Here is a 21,733-nt window from a genome sequence, read left to right on the forward strand (position 1 = left end):
GGATGAGAAAAATAAAGAAAAGACAAAGCTGGGGTCAGGTGGAGCCCTCATCCTCCTGATGGGAGGAAAGGAACTGCTCAACTACTGTAGCACCTTTATTTATAAACTGGGAAAGATGATGTCAAGTTCAGCCCCTCTGCCTAGCAACCCATTGCTTGGCAGGCCTGGGCCCCTTGCCTTCTTGGGGCTGCAACAACTTGTTTACATAGCTTGTTTTGGTCTTTCTGTTTTTTCTGGGCTGGCCTTGCTTTAGCCCCATACGTGTGGTCAGTCTCCAGCTTCATCAGCTCCCTACAATACAGCCTCTTGGAGCCTGTTTCCTCTGAAAGAAGGGGCCTGTGCTATCCCCCTCACACTGCCTATGAACATCAGCAGGCTGCTAAGTACGAGTATTTGAGGTTAGAGATGGAAAAAGCACAAGAGAGTGGAAGCAGAGGGGACTGTGATTTCAGACTGCCCAGTATAAGGCCAGATCTGCCATCCTTAGCCCTCTAGTTTGGTCAGGCTGCTTACCTGGGAGCCTTGGTGTCCAGTCTGTTATTACAGGAGCATAACGTGTCCGTGAATGAACTGCAAACGAGGCAGGTTCCAGCCCATCCCTTCCCCTCTCAGATGCCCTGGCCAAGAGCTGCCCACCACTTGCACACATTATCCAGCATATTTCTTACAGCTTGGTGGAGGCTCTAGGGCTGAGTAAAGTCAGTAGGAAGCTCTGTGGTGTGCAGAGAATGGCAAGCTGACTTTTAAAACTACTCTGAAATGTCCAGTTGTCTTACAGAAACATCCGGTTCTCAGTTCCTTTTGGACCTAAATATCCTACTCCTTCTATTTCTCATCTGACCCCTCATCTTCCCTTTCCCTCTTTTCCCTCCATAGTGATGGAAGCATAGTACACACACTCTTTGGCATTTTGTTTTCTCCCCCACCCTTGTCTGTCCCTCCATTCCTCTGTCAGTTTCTCTGGTCATGAAACCCATGACCTACTGTGTGCTGAACAGGCACTCTACCCCTAAGCTATGTCCCCACGCATGTTTTAGTTTTATTTTGAGACAAGGTCTCTAAATTACCCAGGCTGGCCTTGAACTTGTGATCCTGTCTCTGCCTCCCTAGTGTTTGAGATTACAGGTTTGCATCCTCATGCCTAGCTTCGCCTGTCTCCTGAGCCTTCCATACCAGTACACTCTTCACTTGCATACTATTTCATTGTATGCATTTATGATTTCTTGTCTTCTGTTTCCTTTTTCCTAATATATTGCTGCTACATATGATGCTGCGTATTATGCAATGTGTAAAATGTAGTTGGGTGTATTGGAGCGTGTATCTGAATAAATGGTGTGTGGATTTGCAGTTTTGAAAGATGGTCCCGTTTGCCATCCCGAGTTACTGCAGTTACCATTCAGCTTCGCCCGGCCTGAGCCTGTCTGCTTCCCCATTTCCTCCACGAGGTGTTCTCTCACTTTTTGATCTTTTTTAATCTGATGGACAAAAACAGCATTTCGTTGTACTTCTCCCTCCTCCTGTTCATTGCACTGGTCACAGGACCACTTTCCAAAGTCCTTTCCATTAGTCCTTTCGGAATAAACCGTTGGGATCTTTTCACATCTTTTTTTTTCCCTTTTTCGCTACTCATTTGTAGGTATTTGTCAGAAATCTGTAACTTATATAGCAGATCTCTCCCCATATTTGAATAGTAAAGTCTAAATTCTTTTGAGTGTTTTTTGTTTTGTCTTTTATTTCCTATTTGGTTTATAGTATTTATTTTCTCTTTTAGCAATAATTACAGATTGATTTTCAAATGAAGTTTAGTCTTTGAAATCATGCATTTAAAGCATATTTAGTAATATGTGAAAATGTTAATTATCTAATTTTAGGTGAAATAATTTGAAAAAGACCCATGATACAATCTTTTTTTTTTTTATTTAAAGAAAAGGAAACGAAAAAAAATACATGGAGATTAAAAAAAAAAGGGTAGAAATAATACTAAATTACAGACAAACAAAAGGTAAGAAATTGCCAGTTGATAAGTTACAAATTGTCATCTTCGAAATGGCTGTTCAGGTTATAGAATTAAAGTATTTAGAATGACATTCAAAAAAGATACAATCTTTTAAAAATAAAATTCACCATATATTATAGACAAAAAAGAAAATGAGATACAGCCATAAGCTATGTTTACATTAGATTAATAGTTAATGAGATACGAGGTAAGTTTCAATTTTTTGTACATATTTTGGTTATTTTCTAAGATTGAGAAATTGATCTGATTGATTAATTGATTTTTAAATTTTTTAAATATAGTCTTAGATTTACTGAAAAACAAAACCAAACACTTGCATACTATGCACGAGGCTCTGAGTTCAGTTCACCATACCACTAAAAAGAAAAAAAGAATGGGAAAAACTAAATCCATAGTGTAGAGAGGCTTCAAATGCTTAACTTCATGGTTTCTCATCTTATGTTAGTGTTGTACATTTATCACAACTAATGAATAAATATTGCTACATTATTATTAACTGAAATTCATACTTTATTTCTTCCTTTTTACCTAAAGTCTTTTTTCTGTTCTCCAGGGTCCCACTGAGGATAACACAGTACATTTAACTCTTATGTGCTCTTGGCCTTCCCATGGCTCTGGTGGTTTCTCACACTTCTCTTGTTTTTAATGACTTTGACAGATTTCAGGAGAACTGGTCAGTATCTCCTTGGATGCAGCACTAATTAGAATTTGTTCTGTTATTCTCATAACAATAAACCCACTGAGATAGAGTTTGGGAAAGACAGATCACAGAGATAAAGTGCCACTGCAGTTTGTCATCTTCAGGATATGCACATAGGAACAATGTGATAGATTAATATACTAGATAATAATACAAGTAATAATGATAGGTAATATAATGAGTTAGATTGGGTTTTTTTAAAATTGTTTATAAATTCTGGTAGTTTTGTTTTGTTTTGCTGGTATTTTTTTCTCCAAATAACTAGCTCTTAGGTTTTAAAAAATTGGTTCCATCATTTTTCTATTTATCCTTAATTCATATATTTTTATTTTAAAAATGTAGTAGTATGATTATAGCAGCCATGATTTCCTCAAGCACAGCTTTAGAGACATCTCACAGATTCTAATAGATGATATGGCTTTTTGTTATTATCTAGATATTTTTCAATTTTTATGTAGATTTTTTACCTGAGTTGTTTAAAGAGAACTTTTAAAAGTGTCCCAAGTGAGGACTGGGGACATAGCTCAGTAGCACAGTGCCTCACAGATTGAGGTTGTGAGTTTGATTCCTGGTATCAAAAAAAATGTCCAGTGGTAGGGTTCTATGATCCATAATTTTATGGCTAGTTTCCACTGTTTTTTTGTTGTTAGATTATGTGCTATTTTTACATTTTGGTGAGGTTTTATTTGTGACCTATGTGTGGGAAGTTGTTTTGATGATTCTGTGAGCACCTGAAAGCACACACATTCTTTGCCTGTAAGGTATAGAATTTAATAGGTACATAATTAGACCTCTTATTGTGTAAGTTTAACTTTTTAATGTGTTTATTTAATTTGATCCAATGATCTGACACAGTTAGGGAAATTAAAATTATCTGCCTCTAATGCATTTCTGTCTCCTTATTTCCTCTAGCATTTTTTTTAATTTCTGGTGCTCTTGTTGGATGTGTTAATGCTTCAACTGAGGATCATATTCTTGACGATTGTATTCTCCTTTACTATATTTAAAACTTTTTGCCCTGAAATCCAATTTACCTGCCCAATACTAAGGTCATATTTCCTTCTTAGTTTGGATTCACACTGGATGTCTTTGCCTTTCTTTTATTTTCATGATTTTTGAGGCTTTTATATATAACATGTGGTTGGGGGCTTATCTTGTTCCCCAGTTTTATCTTTCCTTTTTAGTAGTTTTTTTTTTTTTTATCACCATTCATTGACATGGTTACTGTTTTGTTCCTAGTTTTACTATCACATTTTATGTCTTTTCGCTTCAATTGTTTCTTAAAACAAAATCTTTTAGCATTCAGTCTCTTTTATTTTGTGTTGTATTTTCTGACAATTTGGAAGGCTTGTATTTTATTTTTTGCTCTAAAAGTTATCTTTATATAACAATGTGAAAGGAATTTAATCTTTTGTTTGAATAGTAATAGCTGTCTCTCTTCTAAAGTACCCAACTACAAAATTGGCTTACAAACGGTTACAATTTTTAATCTGCTTTGTGGTACATTTTGAAATTATTCTTTTGATTTGCCAGGTATTTTCCCATTCTTTTACACTTTCACTGCTTTGAAGCATTTTTAATGTATACAGTGCTGGCTCCTCTTCGAAAGAGGTGAACTTTTCTTGGATTTTACACGCAGCGCATATAGAGAGAGTGCCAGGAATTCTTAGGAAGGCAGGATTGCTCCCTGGTTCGTAGAAAGTTTGTCCCCAGGATTGTGGTAATGATTTCTTTCTGTCTTTGCTTCTTTCTCAGGCAGTAGAGATCTATAGATATGGACCTCTCCCGACTCAGAGCCCTGTAGCACACTGCCTCACTAACACACTGCTTCCTGGGAAGATGGTTCCCTTTTAAACCCTACCCTTCTCATTCCCCACCAAGCCAGAGGCAGCCCCACCACCAGACTGCAGACATTCACCCTACTGTTACCCTGATTAAAGCCATGGTTTTTCCCTTCGAGGATGTCAGCTCCTGCCTGGCACTGCCAGCTTTTCCCCAGATTCACAGCCACAGGTATCTTCAAGAGGTGTTTTTCTCCGTCTTGGATCCTCGCTGCTTTGGCAGCCCTTGACTGTTTTTGGCAGCCTTTCCTTTTATGCTGTTTCGGGTTACAAATGTGTTCTAGTTTTGCTGAAGTGGAAGCTTGTGTTTCTGTTTTTCTATCTCAAACATGAAAATGAGTAACTATTCTACTATCTTAAAACTGTCTAGCACAGCACATTTTTATGTGTTCTGGTATTCTCTCAAATCAAATATTAGCCAGAGCTCTTTGAATAGGGTTGACATCAGCCGAATCTGAGATTTGACAGTCAAAAAGAAAGAAAAGAATGCGAGTTGTGCATAAAATAGGAAGATTTAATAAGATACCCACAGTGTAACTGTCTGTGCAATATGGTGATAGGGGGCATCTTCCTTCACAGCTGAATACTGGCTAGGGTGAGCCACCATTAGGGTAGGAGGTCATTGACATGTAAGGCAATGCATGGAAAGTGTCCTGTCTCTCCATGTGTCTTACTTAGGGAAGTAGCTCAAAACCCAGCAGCTCTCTGACCAGAGTTGGGGTGAGAAGACATACCTCAACTCGGGGTAAGTTCAAGGTCAGTTCTGCAAGGTTCAGTTCTGCATTCCCCAAACCAGGGCCCTTCCAAGCAGTTCATATACCCTGGGTTCTGGATAGTCTTCCAGTGGCCAATTCTTCCTCCTTGAAAACTCGAGTCCTGTATTTGGGGGTGCTATCTGCGGTAAATGCTGTTACTGATGTTTGAAAAGCCAAAGAAGTATGGATGCACCCAAGGAGAAGATCCCATGGGTGACACCCAGACAACAGAGAGGAAGATCTGCCTGCAGAGTCCTTTATAGCATTGTTTCTTGGGTTCTTGTTTTACTGATGAGGAATCTAGAGTCTCAGAGAGGCTTACAGACAGAGCTAATGGGTGGAGAGAAGGATTTGGATGCAGTTGTATCTGGATCTAGAGGTTGGTTCTAGCTCCCTTACCTTCCTTTCCAGCCCCATTCATTTTCCCAAAAAGAGAGGACCCCCATCCTCAGATGATTGCTTTATGTGCATTTCCCTGAGTGACCCCACTGGACCCTTATTCTGGGTCTTGCTTCTCAAGCCCGACTATGACCGGAGCCGCGGGAGACAGGAGGCCAGACTTGAGCAGGATCAGCTCTCAAAGTTTATTGCATACAGCGAACCGGACCTAACAAGGTCCGCCACCCTCAACATTGGTTCCTCTTCTGCCCGTTAGGGGCAGGGACAGTCTCTTATAAGGGAAAACAGCATCCAATCATAGCAAAGCAAGCCTAGCAAGCTAATAGGCTAGCGTCATCGGTAGCTGGGCAGACGTGGCAATTTGGCGGGCTTGTTTGGGTCGGGAAGAACCCGGAAGCAGGAAATGGGCGCCATCTTAGGGGACCGGTCAGGCGGCTCCCCACATCTCCCCCTTTTTTATTTATTTGAAAATGTGATGTCATGTGGGTCCCTCTAGGGTGTTTATAATCTTGTTATTGTTGGACACCTTGGAGCGGGTCTACTTTGTAGGCCGAGGCATGAGAGAATGTAGAGGTCTATACCCTGCTGTGCATCACCTCGTTTTGTGCATATCCCCCCGGTAGGACCATGCTCAGGGTGAGTGGTTCATTTTTTTGCAGGGCCAGGCATATGTGAACCGAACCTGGATGCATATAGACATTCATTCATGCCTTACCCCCAACCTTTGAGGCGGATGGCACTGCAGTACCCTTGGTCTCGCATCTCAATGCCAATAATTTGGCTCCAGGAGGGACCCCTGGCCTTAAAGGCCATATATATCTGAGTGGAGCCTATCTTAGGTTGACCAGGAGGACGTCTCCCGTCTTACCCATCATTGGCTTGCCCACTCAGCTTTTATAACTGATGTTCTGCGACATGAAGGAGATATGCGGCGGCCTGTCGACCCGATGGGCCGCCCGCTGCCATTTGCATGGCTGCCATAGCCGTGACCTTGACCTGTTGCTGGGTTTGCATAAGGCGGTCTAACAAGCATTTGATAACCACAAGCCCTACTAGGATAGCCATGGCAATTAGGATCCAAAAAGAGGTAATCGTGGGACAGAAGGAAGAAAAATGGAGGGTCGACCGGAGTTAAGCGGGTGGGTCATAATCAAGGACTGTTTGATTGATGGTGTAAACCCTGGGTGAGGCGGGCGAGGCCACTGAAAAAGGTGCCAATGTGGGCGGGTGGTGCCAAGGACCCCAAAGATATTGTGGTGGTTCTGTGGAATCTGAGCATATCACAGGGGTGATTAATAGGAACCCACAGAATAGAAAAAACTCCAAACCAGACATTTTAGTTTATAGATGGTCTCGGGCGCTGAGCGTCGGTCCCAGAGGGTCGAGTTGACTTGTGTCCGTGGGCTTATCCTCCTGTGCTTTATCAGGAACTGGTGGGGAGTTTACTGCTCGCGTCAATCTTTCCGGGACCCACAGCGGCTCGCGACCTGGTTCCTGTGGGAAGACACAAACCGCACCTCGGGTCCAGCTAACCACTGGATCCGGGCCCATCCATTGTCCTGTAAGGACATCTTTCCATCTAACCAGCCCTTTGTCGGTTGGGGACGGATTGCTATGTTCCATGGCAGGGGAATGATTATTGTGGTTTAAATTGAGAAAATTTATGGTAAAGAGTGCCAATGATATTCTTCCTTTGGGCGTTAGGCCGTGGCCTATCCCCTCTTTTTGCTTTTGTAAGACACCCTTGAGTGTCCGATGTGCCCGTTCAATGATGCCTTGTCCTTGAGGGTTATATGGAATGCCATGCTTAAGGACAACATCCATTTGTTGACAGAATGTTACAAAAGTTTTGCTGGTGTAAGCAGGACCATTGTCTGTTTTTAATATATTGGGCTTTCCCCAAGCAGCCCAGGCTGCAAGACAATGATTAATAGCATGGGTGGCCCTTTCTCCAGGTTCTGCCGAAGCAAACATAACCTGAGAAGCGGTGTCAACCGAAACAGGTACATATTTGAGTTTTCCGAATTCTGGGATGTGTGTAACATCCATTTGCCAAATATGATTGGGGCGCAGTCCTCTCGGGTTAACACCAATAGATTGTTGAGGTGAAGAGATCACACAGGCCGGACAATGTCGTACTATGTCTCGTGCTTGTGCTCTCGTGATGTTAAAGCGCGCCACAAGGGTGCGGGCATTAACATGGAACTGAGAGTGGAATTTTTGGGCCGATTCTAGAGGACTGGGAAAGGTGAAGATCCATACTGGGCGCGTGGCCAAGTCCGCCAAGGCATTACCTTCCGCCAAGGGTCCAGGTAGGTTAGTGTGAGCTCTGATATGTGAAATGAACATTTTTGAGGTCCTACTCCATAGTAGATGTTGAATACCTCGGAATATGGAGGCTACCGTCGAAGAGGGTTTGATGGGACCTGCCGTCTCCAAAACTTGGAGAGCATTTACCACATATTTGGAGTCTGACAGGAGGTTAACGTCGCCTGGGAAGCGACGTAAGACCTTGTATAATTTTTGTAAGGTGACCCGTATGTTCTCCCTTTGCAGCCAGCCATCTCCAGGCCTGGAGGCCACAGCGGCTAATTTGTTCATAAACCTGGCGAGGGTATTGAGTTTGATCTTCCTCAAAGGCTCCTCGCCCTAATAGCATATCCCTGTTCCACTCTCTCTGGTTATTTTCCCTGTTGGCTGCCGCCTGCTCTACACAGAATTCCTCATTCCAGGACTTCCAATCTAAATATTGTCCGGGGGAGAGGCAGGCGCGTGCCAGCTGGGTCCAATCTCCAGGAGTTAAAAGCAGACCTGCCAATGCCTCTAAAAGCGCCATGGTATGCAAAGGGAAAAAGAAAGGAAAAAAAAAAAAAAAACCGGCGTCCACTCGTGTGGCACTCAAAATCTGTTAGGTGCGTCCACCCAACCCAGGTGATCCAGTACTCACCTGTCCCGGGAACCACTGTATCTCACGTAGCTGATCAGGGTGAAGAGAAGAGGCGCTCAGGGCCTTCCGTTGTTATTGGGCCAGGTCCTCCGTTGTACCGCAGGCGACAGCAATCGCACCTCCCGGCCGAAGAGGCACGTTGCTGAGCCTTTTATCCCCGTACGGGCCACCAGATGACCGGAGCCGCGGGAGACAGGAGGCCAGACTTGAGCAGGATCAGCTCTCAAAGTTTATTGCGTACAGCGAACCGGACCTAACAAGGTCCGCCACCCTCAACGTTGGTTCCTCTTCTGCCCGTTAGGGGCAGGGACAGTCTCTTATAAGGGAAAACAGCATCCAATCACAGCAAAGCAAGCCTAGCAAGCTAATAGGCTAGCGTCATCGGTAGCTGGGCAGACGTGGCAATTTGGCGGGCTTGTTCGGGTCGGGAAGAACCCGGAAGCAGGAAATGGGCGCCATCTTAGGGGACCGGTCAGGCGGCTCCCCACACGACTACATTTTAGGATGCTTGTAACCACACCTTAAATGCCCCGCCCCATCTTGGCAACCTACCTCTCTGGGCCCAGTCCTTATTTGTAAAATGATTACCTATGATTGCTCTAATGTACCACACAGACTCGGAAACCAGATGGCCTTGATTCGAATCTTGGCTCAGTCACTTACTAGCTATGGGACTTCTGATTACTTACCCTTGCTGTGCTCTGTAAAATGGTAATAACAACATTCATGTTTTCTAGGGAGGTCTTATGGATTAAGTGAATTAATCCAAATCATTTAGGACAGTGTCTGACACATGGTTTAAATGCCACTAGTTTAAATGGCAGGTATGAAGATATTAATTACTTATTATTAGGATGATGCATTCAATGAGCTTGGCCAAAGAATGGGCATAAATGAAAGGATGAATAACTGGAGGTCAATAACCCATGCCCTTTGCTTCCTTCCAGGAGCTTGGGCCCCTGCCACAGCCCAGTAGAGGCTGTAGAGGTCAACAGTCCGGAATTCCCTGTCCTGAGGTCCACCCCTGGTTGTGGGGAGTGGAAGTTCCAGCGAGGTAGCAGTGGCCTGCTGCGGCCCTCTCTGCACGGCGAGCCATGGGCCAGAAGCTCTCAGGCGGCCTCAAGTCAGTGGAGGTGCGCGAGCCGGCGCTGCGGCCGGCCAAGCGCGAGCTGCCGGGTGCAGAGGCCGGGCGGCCCGCACGTCTGGACCAGCTGCTGGACATGCCGGCCGCAGGCTCCGCGGTGCAGCTGCGGCACGCGTGGAACCCAGAGGACCGCTCACTCAACGTCTTTGTCAAGGATGACGACCGGCTCACCTTCCATCGGCACCCAGTGGCGCAGAGCACGGACGGCATCCGCGGCAAGGTGGGCCACGCGCGAGGCCTGCACGCCTGGCAGATTGACTGGCCGGCGCGGCAGCGCGGCACGCACGCCGTGGTAGGCGTGGCCACGTCACGCGCCCCGCTGCACTCGGTGGGCTACACGGCGCTGGTGGGCAGCGATGCCGAGTCCTGGGGCTGGGACCTGGGCCGCAGCCGCCTCTATCACGACGGCAAAAATCGACCTGGCGTGGCCTACCCGGCCTTCCTGGGGCCCGACGAAGCCTTTGCGCTGCCCGACTCGCTGCTAGTTGTGTTGGACATGGATGAGGGCACGCTCAGCTTCATCGTGGATGGCCAGTATCTCGGCGTGGCCTTCCGTGGCCTCAAGGGCAAGAAACTGTACCCGGTGGTGAGTGCTGTCTGGGGCCACTGCGAAGTCACCATGCGCTACATCAATGGCCTTGACCGTAAGTGTGAAGTGTGCTAGGCTAGGAGGGCTGGGGGCTGGCGGGTACGTGATCCTGGGGAAGGTGGGTTGGGGAGAAAAGACACAGGACAGGTAGGTGAAGCAGCAGCTGGGATGCTTCTATAGCACAGAGTGGTGGTTGGGACCTGAACTTGAATTTTTCCTCCTTGTAGGCTTGGTGATTTGGAACTGGGCTTCAGTTTTCCTATCTGTAAAAATGGCATGGTAAGGAAAAATAGCTAGGACTGTCTGAGGATCAAATAAGATAACACAGTATATGTGCTCAGAGGATTAATTGGCATCTAATAATATTTTGTGTGGTAATACTCATTATAGATCTTTCAGGCTATCTAGGAATGTACAGAATGACCCAAGGTAGAGCAGGAGACAAACAGGAAGACACTGTCACTGGACTGAGATGCCATCCACTGTAGTTACTGATGAGTAACAAGCTATGCACATAACAACTCTTTCTTACTGTATACGCGGGACTGAACCCCGAAGTTCCATGTTTCGCTGGTAAGCCATCCATTAAAGGAGGCAGCATCCTCTCGTCTCCAGCTGTTACCTCATGGGAATGAAAATTCTGGGTTGTGGAGTTTTTGGTTTTTTCTAAGAGTACCCCCAAAAATCTAGATTGTACGAATTGTCCCAGTTTTTAAAGTGAGCAGCTGCCAAAAACTTTGGACAAGCAGGTCACCTTTGCAGTTTGCAGACAAACCTACAGGATTGCCAAGTTTGGCCCCCTGAAAATGCTAAGATGTTATTTAATATAATATGCACAACCATCCTGTGAAACAATTTAAAAATCATAGTATCACAAATGATTATTTTAGGAAGGAGTCACTTGGGGATGCAGAGTGGCCTTCAGCTGCAATGTCCTGCCTTGAATGCCAGCTTAGCAGGGCCACAAGTCAGGCACCATGACTGTGGGCTTGCTCAGTTCCACACACCAGCCACTACACCTGCTGACTTCCTGTCACACCCTCCTGAAACTGAAGACAGTGCTCACCACCAGCATCCCACTCTATTCATTTAGTTTTAAATGAGAGGTGAGAAAATGCTGGTGAGGCAGCTTGCACCTCTTGAGAGATGAGAAAATGAAAAGCAGAGTTACAGAGTCCACCCCAAATCTGTTGGCTTCCAAAACTAACTCTTTTTCCAGTGTTCCTTCTTAGGCTGAGAAGCTGATAATAATGCTCAGAAAAGAACTCAAGGAAAAACACTAACTCGTGGGAAATTCGTATTTGTTTGAGCAAGGGCGGGTTGATGGTTTTCAGTGGTGACAGGCCAAGAGAAAAGTAATTGGCACACTCAACCCTTGGGTATAATTGGTGACATTCTTGTTTGCTTTTATTTTCATAGTTGCTGGACTAAGGTTGCTGTTGATGGCTAGTGTTGCCTCATTTTCTCTATATAACTGGTTAATTCTTACAGCGGATAACGAGGTCCTGAGAAGGGATGAGGTAGTCATCTCAGTGTCTTGTGGAAAGAATCTGAAGTGCTCTTACACATAGTGATCAGGCAAACCCCCATGGTAAGAAAATACAACAAACACTATGTCATGGAACTGGAAAGTTTACTTGTTAAAATTGATCACTGGACCAGAAGTGACCTTACCATACCAAGGGTCTGGAATCTGATGAGCCTTATTTCCAACTTTGTCTACATCACTGAGTGGTTATGTGTCTTTGGTGAGTTACTCTAACTCCCTGAGACTCAATTTATACATCTGTAAGATGGGACAGTTTTAGGTCTCTATCTTAGTTGTGGTATTATTTTGAATGTTGGCACCAATATGATAGCCAAGATGAAACGCCTGACATTGATCCTACTAGGAGCTACCAAAGCCAACAATGAGGCTTCCAAAGTAGGCTTCTTTTTGGCTATGAATTCATATCAATCTGTTACTTGATTTTCACGTACAACACTCAGGTTCTAACAAGGTTGCATCAGTGACTCTCTCATGAATGTTACAATAGGAGCATCTCTTCCCTGGTGTACTTCTCAGGGAGATGGAGGTCAGGAAGGCGATTATGTTCTGGACATGGGGTCTTTCAGGCAATAGAAGAAGTGTAGTGGGACTGAAATCTTCAGTGTTTTACCTTCCTCTCCACCGTGTGATTTTTCAGTTAGGCAGAATTTGTATTGCAAGGAAAGCCAGGAAGGACGCTTTGTGCTGCAAGTCTGTGACATCACCCGTTTGATGACACCATCAGCTTGTTGCGTGTACTCTAGTCTACTCTCCAGACAGGAACAACAGCCACTATCTGGCTCACTGGGTCAAATAGGGCCAACTGGCAAGATGATCTGGGCAGATGTGTGAGTGCTCAGCTTGGCACAAGCCCTGACCGGAGGGTAGACTGTAGGCCAGAATGCAGTGCAGTTCAGGGGTGGGTGATGACTGGGAAGGGACTATGTAATGCCTGTAGTAGGTGATCCAGGCTAAAGGTCACCATGAATCCCTGGGGACTGAGAATAGGTTGGCCCTGGGGTGATTCAAAGTGGAGATTTGTAGATGAGAAGAATTTTCGGCCAACATTGTTTGTGGATATGGTAGAAGGATTCCAAACCCAGACCCAAATGGGGTACAGGGGGTCAGAGTCAGAGACATCCTGAGAGCAAAAAAGAAGGTGGGCTATTCCCTAGGATTGCTTCCCCAAAAAATCATGATAGGAGAGTTCTGCACAAGGGCCTGCAGTGCAGATTAAGGTTGTGCTCTGTCCACAGTATTCAGCAGGAAGCCCCAGGCAATTCTCCTCTTAAACTCAGGATTCTCCTTTGTGAAATGGAGATAATAACACCCAATAGCACCCGAGCAGACGCATAGCAGATAGGGCCCCTTGGTACGATGAACTAGGTGAAGTGAGGCGGATTCTGGGGTTCACCTCTGGGATAAAAAAAAAAAAGTGGCTTTCACAGAGGCTTTTAAGTAAATTAATGGATATCACTTTTTCAGTTTCGGAATTTTTATGACTACAAAAGCGTGACTTAGAAAGGTTACCGCACTGAACTCTGAGGCATGTGTTTGTTGAGGACAGGAGCTCCTGGCAATGCAATTTTCTGTTGCAATTACATAAAGTTGTTGAACCTTTTGCAAGTGGAATTGTTCTTAAGCTATGTGAAGGAAGGAATTGGCTCAGCATCTGGGACTTTACTGCAAAGAGCTGCAGATCCAAGGGCTCTGCCCTCAGAGTGAGCTGAGAAGCATAGAACCAAGTCTGGACAAGTGGATAAGCTGTCTCAAATTGTCCAGAGCAGTAATAATAATAATAATAATAGCAATAACAGCAACACTAGTTAGCACTTATGTAACCACTCTTAAAGCTAATACCTGTATTATAATCTTCAGTTTACCATGAAGATTTTGAGGCACAGAGAGCTTGAGTAAGTGGCTCAAAATTACACAGCTTGGAACTCTGTAACTGGCCTAGTGAGGACTTCATGGAGACATTTACAGACCAGGCAAGGATAGAAAGACCAGGAGAATCGGCTCCACCTCGCTGTGTGGCAGTGCGGCAGAGGGCTGACCCTGCCTTCCACAGCCACAGCTTGGATAAGGACCTGACATGCTGTCCCTGTTGTGTTTCCTCCTCCACCCCTTCATCTCTAGCCCTCAAAGCCCTTGGCTTACCGCAGAGCTCTGCAGGGTGCTCTGAAAAGCTAAGTTGTATAAAGACAGGCCCAGCTGTGGCTGTGAATCAGGCATGGTTGATCGCTAATGGGGGAATGTCTCTGCAAATGTCCCGACTGCTGCGAGGTTCAGCCCTTGGAGTGGGGTGGGGGTGGGGGCAGTGTGCGGGCCTTAGGAATCTGCTAGGCTGGTTTCCAGGATTTCTCCCTGGCTCCTCTTTCCACATGTTGGTGGCCGAGAGGGCGGATTCAAGGGCTTTGTCTCCCATCTTGAGTTCTTGGGTGGTAAGTGGTGTGTGAGTGATAGCAGATGGGAAGAGCCCAAATAGAGATAAAGGGACCTGGGGTCCCTAGCAGCCTCATGTAGGATTGTTAATGATCATGTTTTTTGTAGAAACCACCCATATTATGTGCCCTGAGCTGTTTTACTCTTTTTTTTTTTTAACTTTTAGCCTCAATAAGTTTTTGAGGCGCTATTACTGTTATTAACCCAGTTTTATAGGTGGGGAAACTGAGTCTTGGAAAGGTGAAATATTGGCCCAAAGCCACACAGCTGGCAAGTACCAGCAAGGTTGTGCTGAAGTGCGGTAGGACCCATTCCTCTGCCCAGCCCCCGCAGGCTCTGTGCTACCCTCTGAGGCCCAGCCTGCCCTGCCCTATCTGCTTCAGCATTGCTGGACCCCGAGGAGGGCCCATCACACTCAGGGCTGGCTTTGGGCTATGAATGGAATTGCAGGGACCTTGGGGCTGGGAAGGCCTGTCCACCTGCACCAAGCAAAGGAAGCTACATTTCCAGACATTGTTCCTGGATGGTTTAATTGATCTGCCAACAAGTATTTATTGGCATAATAGCACAGTGGAGGAGTCTGGCAGTCAGCCAAAGCTTCTGATATTGATGAAGGCCAGAGTTTTCTGCCAGGACGCTGCAAGGACACCACCCCCTTGTGAGAGTGTCTTCCGGCTTAGCACAGAACCCACCAGCTTTCTGCTCTGTGTCCATGCACTTCAACAGGACAGTGAAGTGCTTTCACCTCTTGACATCTGGACTAGCTCCTCGGAGGCACCCAGGTCCACAGCTGGTGTCCTCTTTGTCCCTCCCCATGTTACTCTGTCCTGATCCCAGCGCACTCCAAGCCCTATCTGTGTCCTTGCAGCCTCAGCTTAGAACTGAGTCTGCTGTGCCTATGCTCCCATTCACTCGTTCCTCTGAAGTGAGACAAAGTCCTCAGGCAGGGACTCCGTATTTACTTTTGGAAGAAAAGCTGTGTATTTGGTAACCAGCTCAATGCTACAAAAATTGCACAGTGAGGTAGCGCCCCCCCATAGGCCAGCTCCCCAGCTCCCCCTCCATTAGCATTTTCTTGCATGTCTGTTCCAAAATATTTATTTATGATAGGAAATGTTTAGATCCTCCTGTAAACATCACTCAGCATCTCCTTTTCCCTTCCTAAAGGATCTTGGCAATTATTTATCAGTTAATGTAGAGATGCCTCCTTACCTTTTAGTAACAGATTCATGTGTTTTTGTGGTATGGTTGTATCATAATTTCATTATTTAGGTCTCTAAATTTGGACAATTAGGCAGTTTTCCTGAACCACAGACCTCTTTTTTAAAGCATAAATTTTTTATCTTAATTTGAATTTCATTTCTTCTTTCCCCTTTCTGTCCATTTAATTTTCTCAAGCCTCAGTTTTCCATCTGTGCAGTGGGAATAATTGTGCATATCTTGCTTGGTGTTGTGTTAGAAACAAAGCCTGGCCCAACTCGTGACTCATTGCCTATAGCAGAGGGGAACTGTTACTACTGTGCTTATCTTGGATCTCAGGTCACACTGCAGAGCTCATCCTGGGTACCTGATGAATGCTTGTGAGTGATCTGGTCCCTAGTTTAAAACATAGTACAATTGTTTGAGTTTGATACTAAGAGGCTGTACACATGTGTATACTAAGATTGTTTGTACTGTGCAGTCCAGCCTGTCCTCAGGTAGTGCACCTGTCTGCATAAGAAGCTGGCATCCTTACCTGCACACAATAAGCTCATAATATGTGTTCGTCATTCTGTTATTGCCGCTGCTGTGAATGCTGAACAAGGTAGCTTTCTGAGATGAGGCCTGCATCTGGGCTTTTGGCCATCCTTTTCAAAGCACCCCATGGATCCGAGCACATAGTAGGTGGTCAGTCAGTGCCTGTTGGTGTATTGACCTCTCATCGTCTTAAGAGCTTCGCTTTCCTCTGCCGCAGTAGGACTGGAGGCACTGTTGGCTGGAGTAGAGGGTGCTGCCCGCAGACTGCTGGCCCCCTTGAAGTCTGACCCTTGTGTGACCCATTCCCACCTCTCATTGTGTGCTTTGCATAGCACATCTGTCCCCACACATAGGCCAATTGGAGACTATGTGATGAGCCAGGCATTTCAGTTCAGAATCCCTGCAATCAGAAACGGGCCCCTGTTCTTTGTTATCCATAAAAGGAACAGACTTTCCACTAAAGAAAAGGTCTCGCTCAGCTGCCCTGGCCCTGCTTTGTGGGAGAGTTTTCATGTTTAACACAGACCCGAGTAGGTTCACACAAATTCTGCCTGTAGTAACGAGACTTTGAAATGGAGCCTCCAGCATTTGAAATCAGGCTTGGCCAGACAAGTGTTCCCCTGGGCCCCAGCGTGCTCTCGTAGACAGCTGGAGCTCAGGGATCTATCTCACAGCACCAGGCTCTAACTTGCTTCTAATGAGCTGTGACCCTGAACAAGTTATTGCCTTAGTATGCTCATCTGAAAAATAGAAATTTATTTTGCAACAAACTGTTAGATCGTAGATAATACATAGAAAGTGACTGTTCTAGTACCTGGCACATAATAGGTGCTGACTAAATGGTAGATGTAGAAATGGCTAATTCCATCTATTATTATTCCTGTGGACTGGCAAATTACTGTGTTATTAAATGTGAAAATAGCCATTGTTACTATGTTTTGATCCACATTGTGAAATCTAAGGGATTCTACTCCAGGCGAATGTGCTAGCTTTTGGAGATTTTGATTCAGTTCTTTAAGATGTGTGGTGGAAATGGTACCTGAGGTTCAGAGGCCATTGAGCATTTTTGTCACAAATGATCTGGGAGTGTTTAGCCTTCTCCATTAGCAGCTTTAAAGGTCTCCTCCTAGCATCTTGTTTGAGTGAGTCTCTGAAAAGCTATAGCTCTCAAGGGTGACTTGTCTGTCTGGTGAACACCTGTCTGACAAGGACACCAGGCCCATGGCCTCACATTCACTGGCAGTGCCCATGGGGTATCAGCTGGGAGGAGCTACCGAGGCAGTGGTTCTGAGCAGACAGCTGCTTGGCCCAGTTGTGGATAGAAACTGTTGGACATTTAGGGGAAAGAAAAGGGGAGGAAGCAAAGAGCCTCCATTTTTAGGAGCTGGTGACAGGGTGAAGAAAGACTCCACCATAAAATCAGTGCAAGACCCACATCTTAAAGCAGGAGCTGGATGGACCAGAGAGCTGAGAGGACTTGCTCAAGATCACCTACCAATTAGCAGCAGAACCAGAATGATACCCCAGGCCTCTACTACTCCTTAAAAACACTCCTCCCCAGCAGCTAGAGAGGGAAGCATCAGTGCAGAACCAGGGGGTTAGCACGGTCACAGAGACCCACAGCAGTGGGTATGGTGATGGTCCTTATCCCACAGAATAATTGTCAGCACTGTTTCTCAAACCCCAGGTGCTTCATTCCCTAGGGATCTTGGTTAGTAGGTCTGGGCAGGGCCCAAGATTCTTCATTTCTTGCAAGCTTCTGAGAGACCCCATTACCCATTGAGCTCTCACATTTGGCTCATCCTGCAGCCGATCCAGTCAACTTGTCCCAAGGCAGCAGAGCCTGGTGTTGCTGAGCCTGACTCTGCCGCTGCCCCTCCTGCTTGGCTGAGTGCAGGGCAGCTCTGACTCCTCTCACTGTCCCAAAGTCCACTGAGCCTCTGCCTCTCCTCTTTCCCTACCCAGCCCTGCTTTCCTCCTGAACACCGAGTGACTTAGTTTATGTGTCACAGTTGCCAGTGGGGTGTGCACAATAAATCTGCGTGATGTCCAGGAGTTTCCCTGTGAAGATAACTTTGTTTGGGGAAGGCTTATTGCCAGTGGAAACAGGCCTTTGTCAAACCATCACCGATTGAGCAAGTACCCATGAAGGGCCAGACACTGCTGGACCCTGCTCATACATCATCTTATTGAAGCCTCGGCTACCCCGTCAGTGCCCTCTGCTCTGTGGCTCATCACCACAGACCAATGGGGAAAATGAGGCCGAGGGAGGCGAAGAGCCAACTCATGGCACCTGTTGGGGGAAGTGGCAGTCCGAGGACTGGAATTCAAGCCTTACTGCAGCACCTGTACCTCTAACCTTCAAGCTGTCTGGGTCATGTCAGGTTGTCCTGACTGCAGGTCACAAGCCTTGGCTTTAGTGTGCAAATGAGGAGAGTTATCCAAACTGGTATCAGCAGTCCCCACTGCCGTGGTGCTTAAATGCCCTTAAATACGGTACAGTGACTGTGCTCCTCCTCAGCCCACCCGATTTGTGCTGTGGTGCTGGTGAGGATGCAGGGTGGGAAGTGTTAGGAAAGCAGCAGATTAAGGAAGCACATTTGCAGAGCAGAGTGTCTCAGTGAGTGGTGAGAGCAAACTGCCGGCAAGTTTGGCAGAGCGTTTGGTCAGGGAGCCAGCTGATTCGCCCAGTCTTGTCCCTTGGTGAAGTCAAGGAGGGCAGTTAGCATGAGTTATGGCCTGGCCCAGACACTAATAAGGCTCCTGCCGGGGACTTCCATAATTCAAAGGAAGGCTGTGCTGTGTAATAGCCCTTCTTCGTCAGATCTTCCAGGACTTGGTGCCTCCTTAATGATTTATTTGTGTGGGATGAAATTAAGCCCAGGCAGCATGAGCTTGGAAAATACTGCCCTGCTGGCTCTCCCTGGTTCTTCCTCCTTCTCAGCTGCTGCTTACTATAAATAGAGCTAGGAGAGCCCCACTTATGCCCTGTCTGCTGGGAGCCCCAAGAAGCAGGGCCAGCACCCTCGGCCCCTGGGACCACAGCTGTTGGATCCCTGGGCCTCTCCCTGCAGTCTCCTAGGTCCAGGACACTGTGGGGAGGGGCAGTGGGATGGAAAGCAAATATCTAAGGTTGTCCTGGCTTCAAAGTAGCTTAAGGAGATGTCTTTGAGTTGCTCAGTTTGGAGTCGCAGCTGAGTTCTAGGTCTTGTCTTCTTTGTTGATGTTTCTTCCTCCAGATGAGTTTCACAGGGGTAGTGGCAGTGGGTTTGCTTCCATGCCTAAGGTCTGGGCCTCTCTGGGAGTGCCCAGAGAGAGAGAATGGTGGAGAGAATGGTTACAGCATGTCCAGGAGCTGGAGAGTACTCAGGTTGTAGCCTTGTCTGCACATCTGCCCCAGCCCCCTCCAAACTCTCCTGTATCTTTTCTGTTCCCTCAAAATTTTGGGGAACAGTGTGGCCTTCCCTCTGCTCCTGTAATGAGCCAGCAGACAGGTCTTGGTCTGAAGTCTTGAGTCTCTGGCGGGCCCAGCACTTCCCAGGTGCCTGCAGAGGCTCCTGGCCCTTGGGTTGGCTAGCTCTGGGCCCAGCCTCACTACCGCCCATAGCTGCTCATCCATGTGGGGGTGAAGATGCATTTTGCTGTTTCCTCAGCTCTGCGCAGTCCTGTGTAGGTCAGCCTGCAGCCCCAAGGCATGTGTGGGGACCATGACACTTGTTCATCTGTCCTGTCATTTGGTCTAGTAAGAACCATCTGGAAGTCCAGTCAAGAACCTGGGCCTCCATGGAGCAGGGAGCCCACTCACTCCTATAACCAAGATAGAGGCCACCACTGTGTGCCTAGCTTAGCTTCACCCCGTTCTCAGGTAGAACCTAGGCAGCTCCAGGGCAAGGTTATTTGTGGCTCTCCCTACCCTTAGTCCCCTGGCGTGCAGAACCCCAATGCTGGCCTGGGCACTGGTCACTTCCAGGCTTAGCAAGCTACCCAGGGCAGAAGCGGAAGGTTGAGGGCTTTATTTCCTTTCTAGCCAACACAGGCAACCTCCCCTGGCCACTCAAGATGGTGTTCAGACTTGTGAGGATTTAGAAAGCATTCTTATCTTGATCTCATTTGACTTTCTGGGAATCTGGTGCTGGATGTAGAGAGAGAAGGGAAGGTAGGTCCTGGGAAGAACACTGGACTCAGAGCCAGAGAACCTGGCTCACTCAGTTCTAGCTTGGCCCTAGCTGTGTGATTTTTTTTGGGGGCAAGTCCTTTCTTCTCTCTGTGTATCAGTTACTCCATCACAGGAAGGAAGAGACTGGACAAGATGACCTCAAAGGGCCTGTGTAATTCTGTGGTTTCTGATGTGGAGGGATTGGCATCTGCTTCGTTGAGTGACAAACATTTCATACAGTAGTGATGTCCTGTGGGAAGTCACCAGCCACATAAGGCTGTTTATTAAAATTAAAGCACTTTGGCAGGCTGAGGCAGGAGGGTTGAAAGTTCAAGTCCTGCCTGGGCAACATAGCAAGACTTTGTCTCAAAATAAACAATGAAAAGAGGTTATGGACAAAGCTCAGTATTAGTGTGTCAGTGAGTTCCCAGGACCAAAATAACAGTAATGAAAATTAAAGAAAATGAAAAATTCTGTTGCTCCAGACTGGCCACCTCAAGTGCTTTACAGCCACGTGCAGCTGGTGGCCACCATAGCGGACAGTGCAGATGTAGACTCTTCTCATCATGGCACAGGTCCTGGGCAGTACTGTTTTAGAGCCACTGAGGAGGACTGGGCCCTAATGGGGAGAGGAGGGGCGCTGTCAGGGGCTAATTCTGGGTCAGCCTATGGGTGGAGGCGCTGTCTCTGGGGGAGAAGGTTCAGTTAGGACCTGGCAATGGTAGAGTGTCAGAGGTTCTAGGTGGGGATGGGGCACTGACAGGAGGTATGCCAGGAATTTGGAGAGGGGCCCTGGGAAAGGGGGGACTGGACACACAAGCCCTGCAGGGGAGGGGTGAGGAGGGTGGGGGAGGGTGGCTGGCCACCTCTGTGCCTTTTGCCAGGTTGCCTTGATTCTTTGTGGATGAATTAGAAAGAGTAAGAAAAGGTCATTAGGGAGAAGAAATAGGGTAGAACCCAGCAAGATGCCTCATAAAGGCCCAGGCCTGGGCAGTTGGTGACAGCCTCATACAGTTCTCGGATTCATCCTGGAATCGCCACTGTCCCCACTGTGATTTGAAGGCCCTGAGGTGTCTGTCCTCTTTCCCATTGGGTAAGGATGGAGAAAGGACAACACTTTCATCCTATCTCCCCACCACCACCACGCTGCATCTCCCATCTGCACCATCGAGCCACTTATAGAGAGCAGGGTGCCAGTGGCCCCACTGGGGAGGCCACCCAGGCTCTCTCTCTCCTCCTCGTGACCTGGGGCCTTTCAGCACTAGGAGCTGCTGAACACTTCCCTTGTCCCCAACACATGTGTGCATCTGCTGGGTCTGGTTGTCATTTTCAGAGGCCCATCTCAGCTCTGACCGGGTGCTGCCAGGTATAAACAAATGGAGGGCAGAGGTCAAAGGCCAGAGCTGAGCTTGGCCTGCACCTCCCTGGTGGCCGCGCAGAGACAGCCTGGTGTCAGGTTTCTGCAGCTGCCCCTC

At 46.9% G+C, this 21,733-nt stretch overlaps 1 protein-coding gene across 2 annotated transcripts in view; it reads left to right on the plus strand.

The window, feature by feature from the left end:
• The window catches only part of Spsb4 (splA/ryanodine receptor domain and SOCS box containing 4), a 77,605-nt gene that overhangs the window by 7,508 nt on the left and 48,364 nt on the right, over positions 1 to 21,733 (plus strand). For both annotated transcript variants that reach the window (XM_003476750.4, XM_013159560.3), the window contains one exon: positions 9,607 to 10,447. In XM_003476750.4, coding sequence (XP_003476798.1) covers positions 9,754 to 10,447 — 694 coding nt within the window. In that variant the 5' untranslated portion in view covers positions 9,607 to 9,753. The remainder of the gene's footprint in view (positions 1 to 9,606; positions 10,448 to 21,733) is intronic.

This window comes from Cavia porcellus, unplaced genomic scaffold (assembly GCF_034190915.1).
Source record: "Cavia porcellus strain 051 isolate PalLab524CR breed Dunkin Hartley unplaced genomic scaffold, mCavPor4.1 scaffold_5, whole genome shotgun sequence".
NCBI classification, from domain to species: domain Eukaryota; kingdom Metazoa; phylum Chordata; class Mammalia; order Rodentia; family Caviidae; genus Cavia; species Cavia porcellus.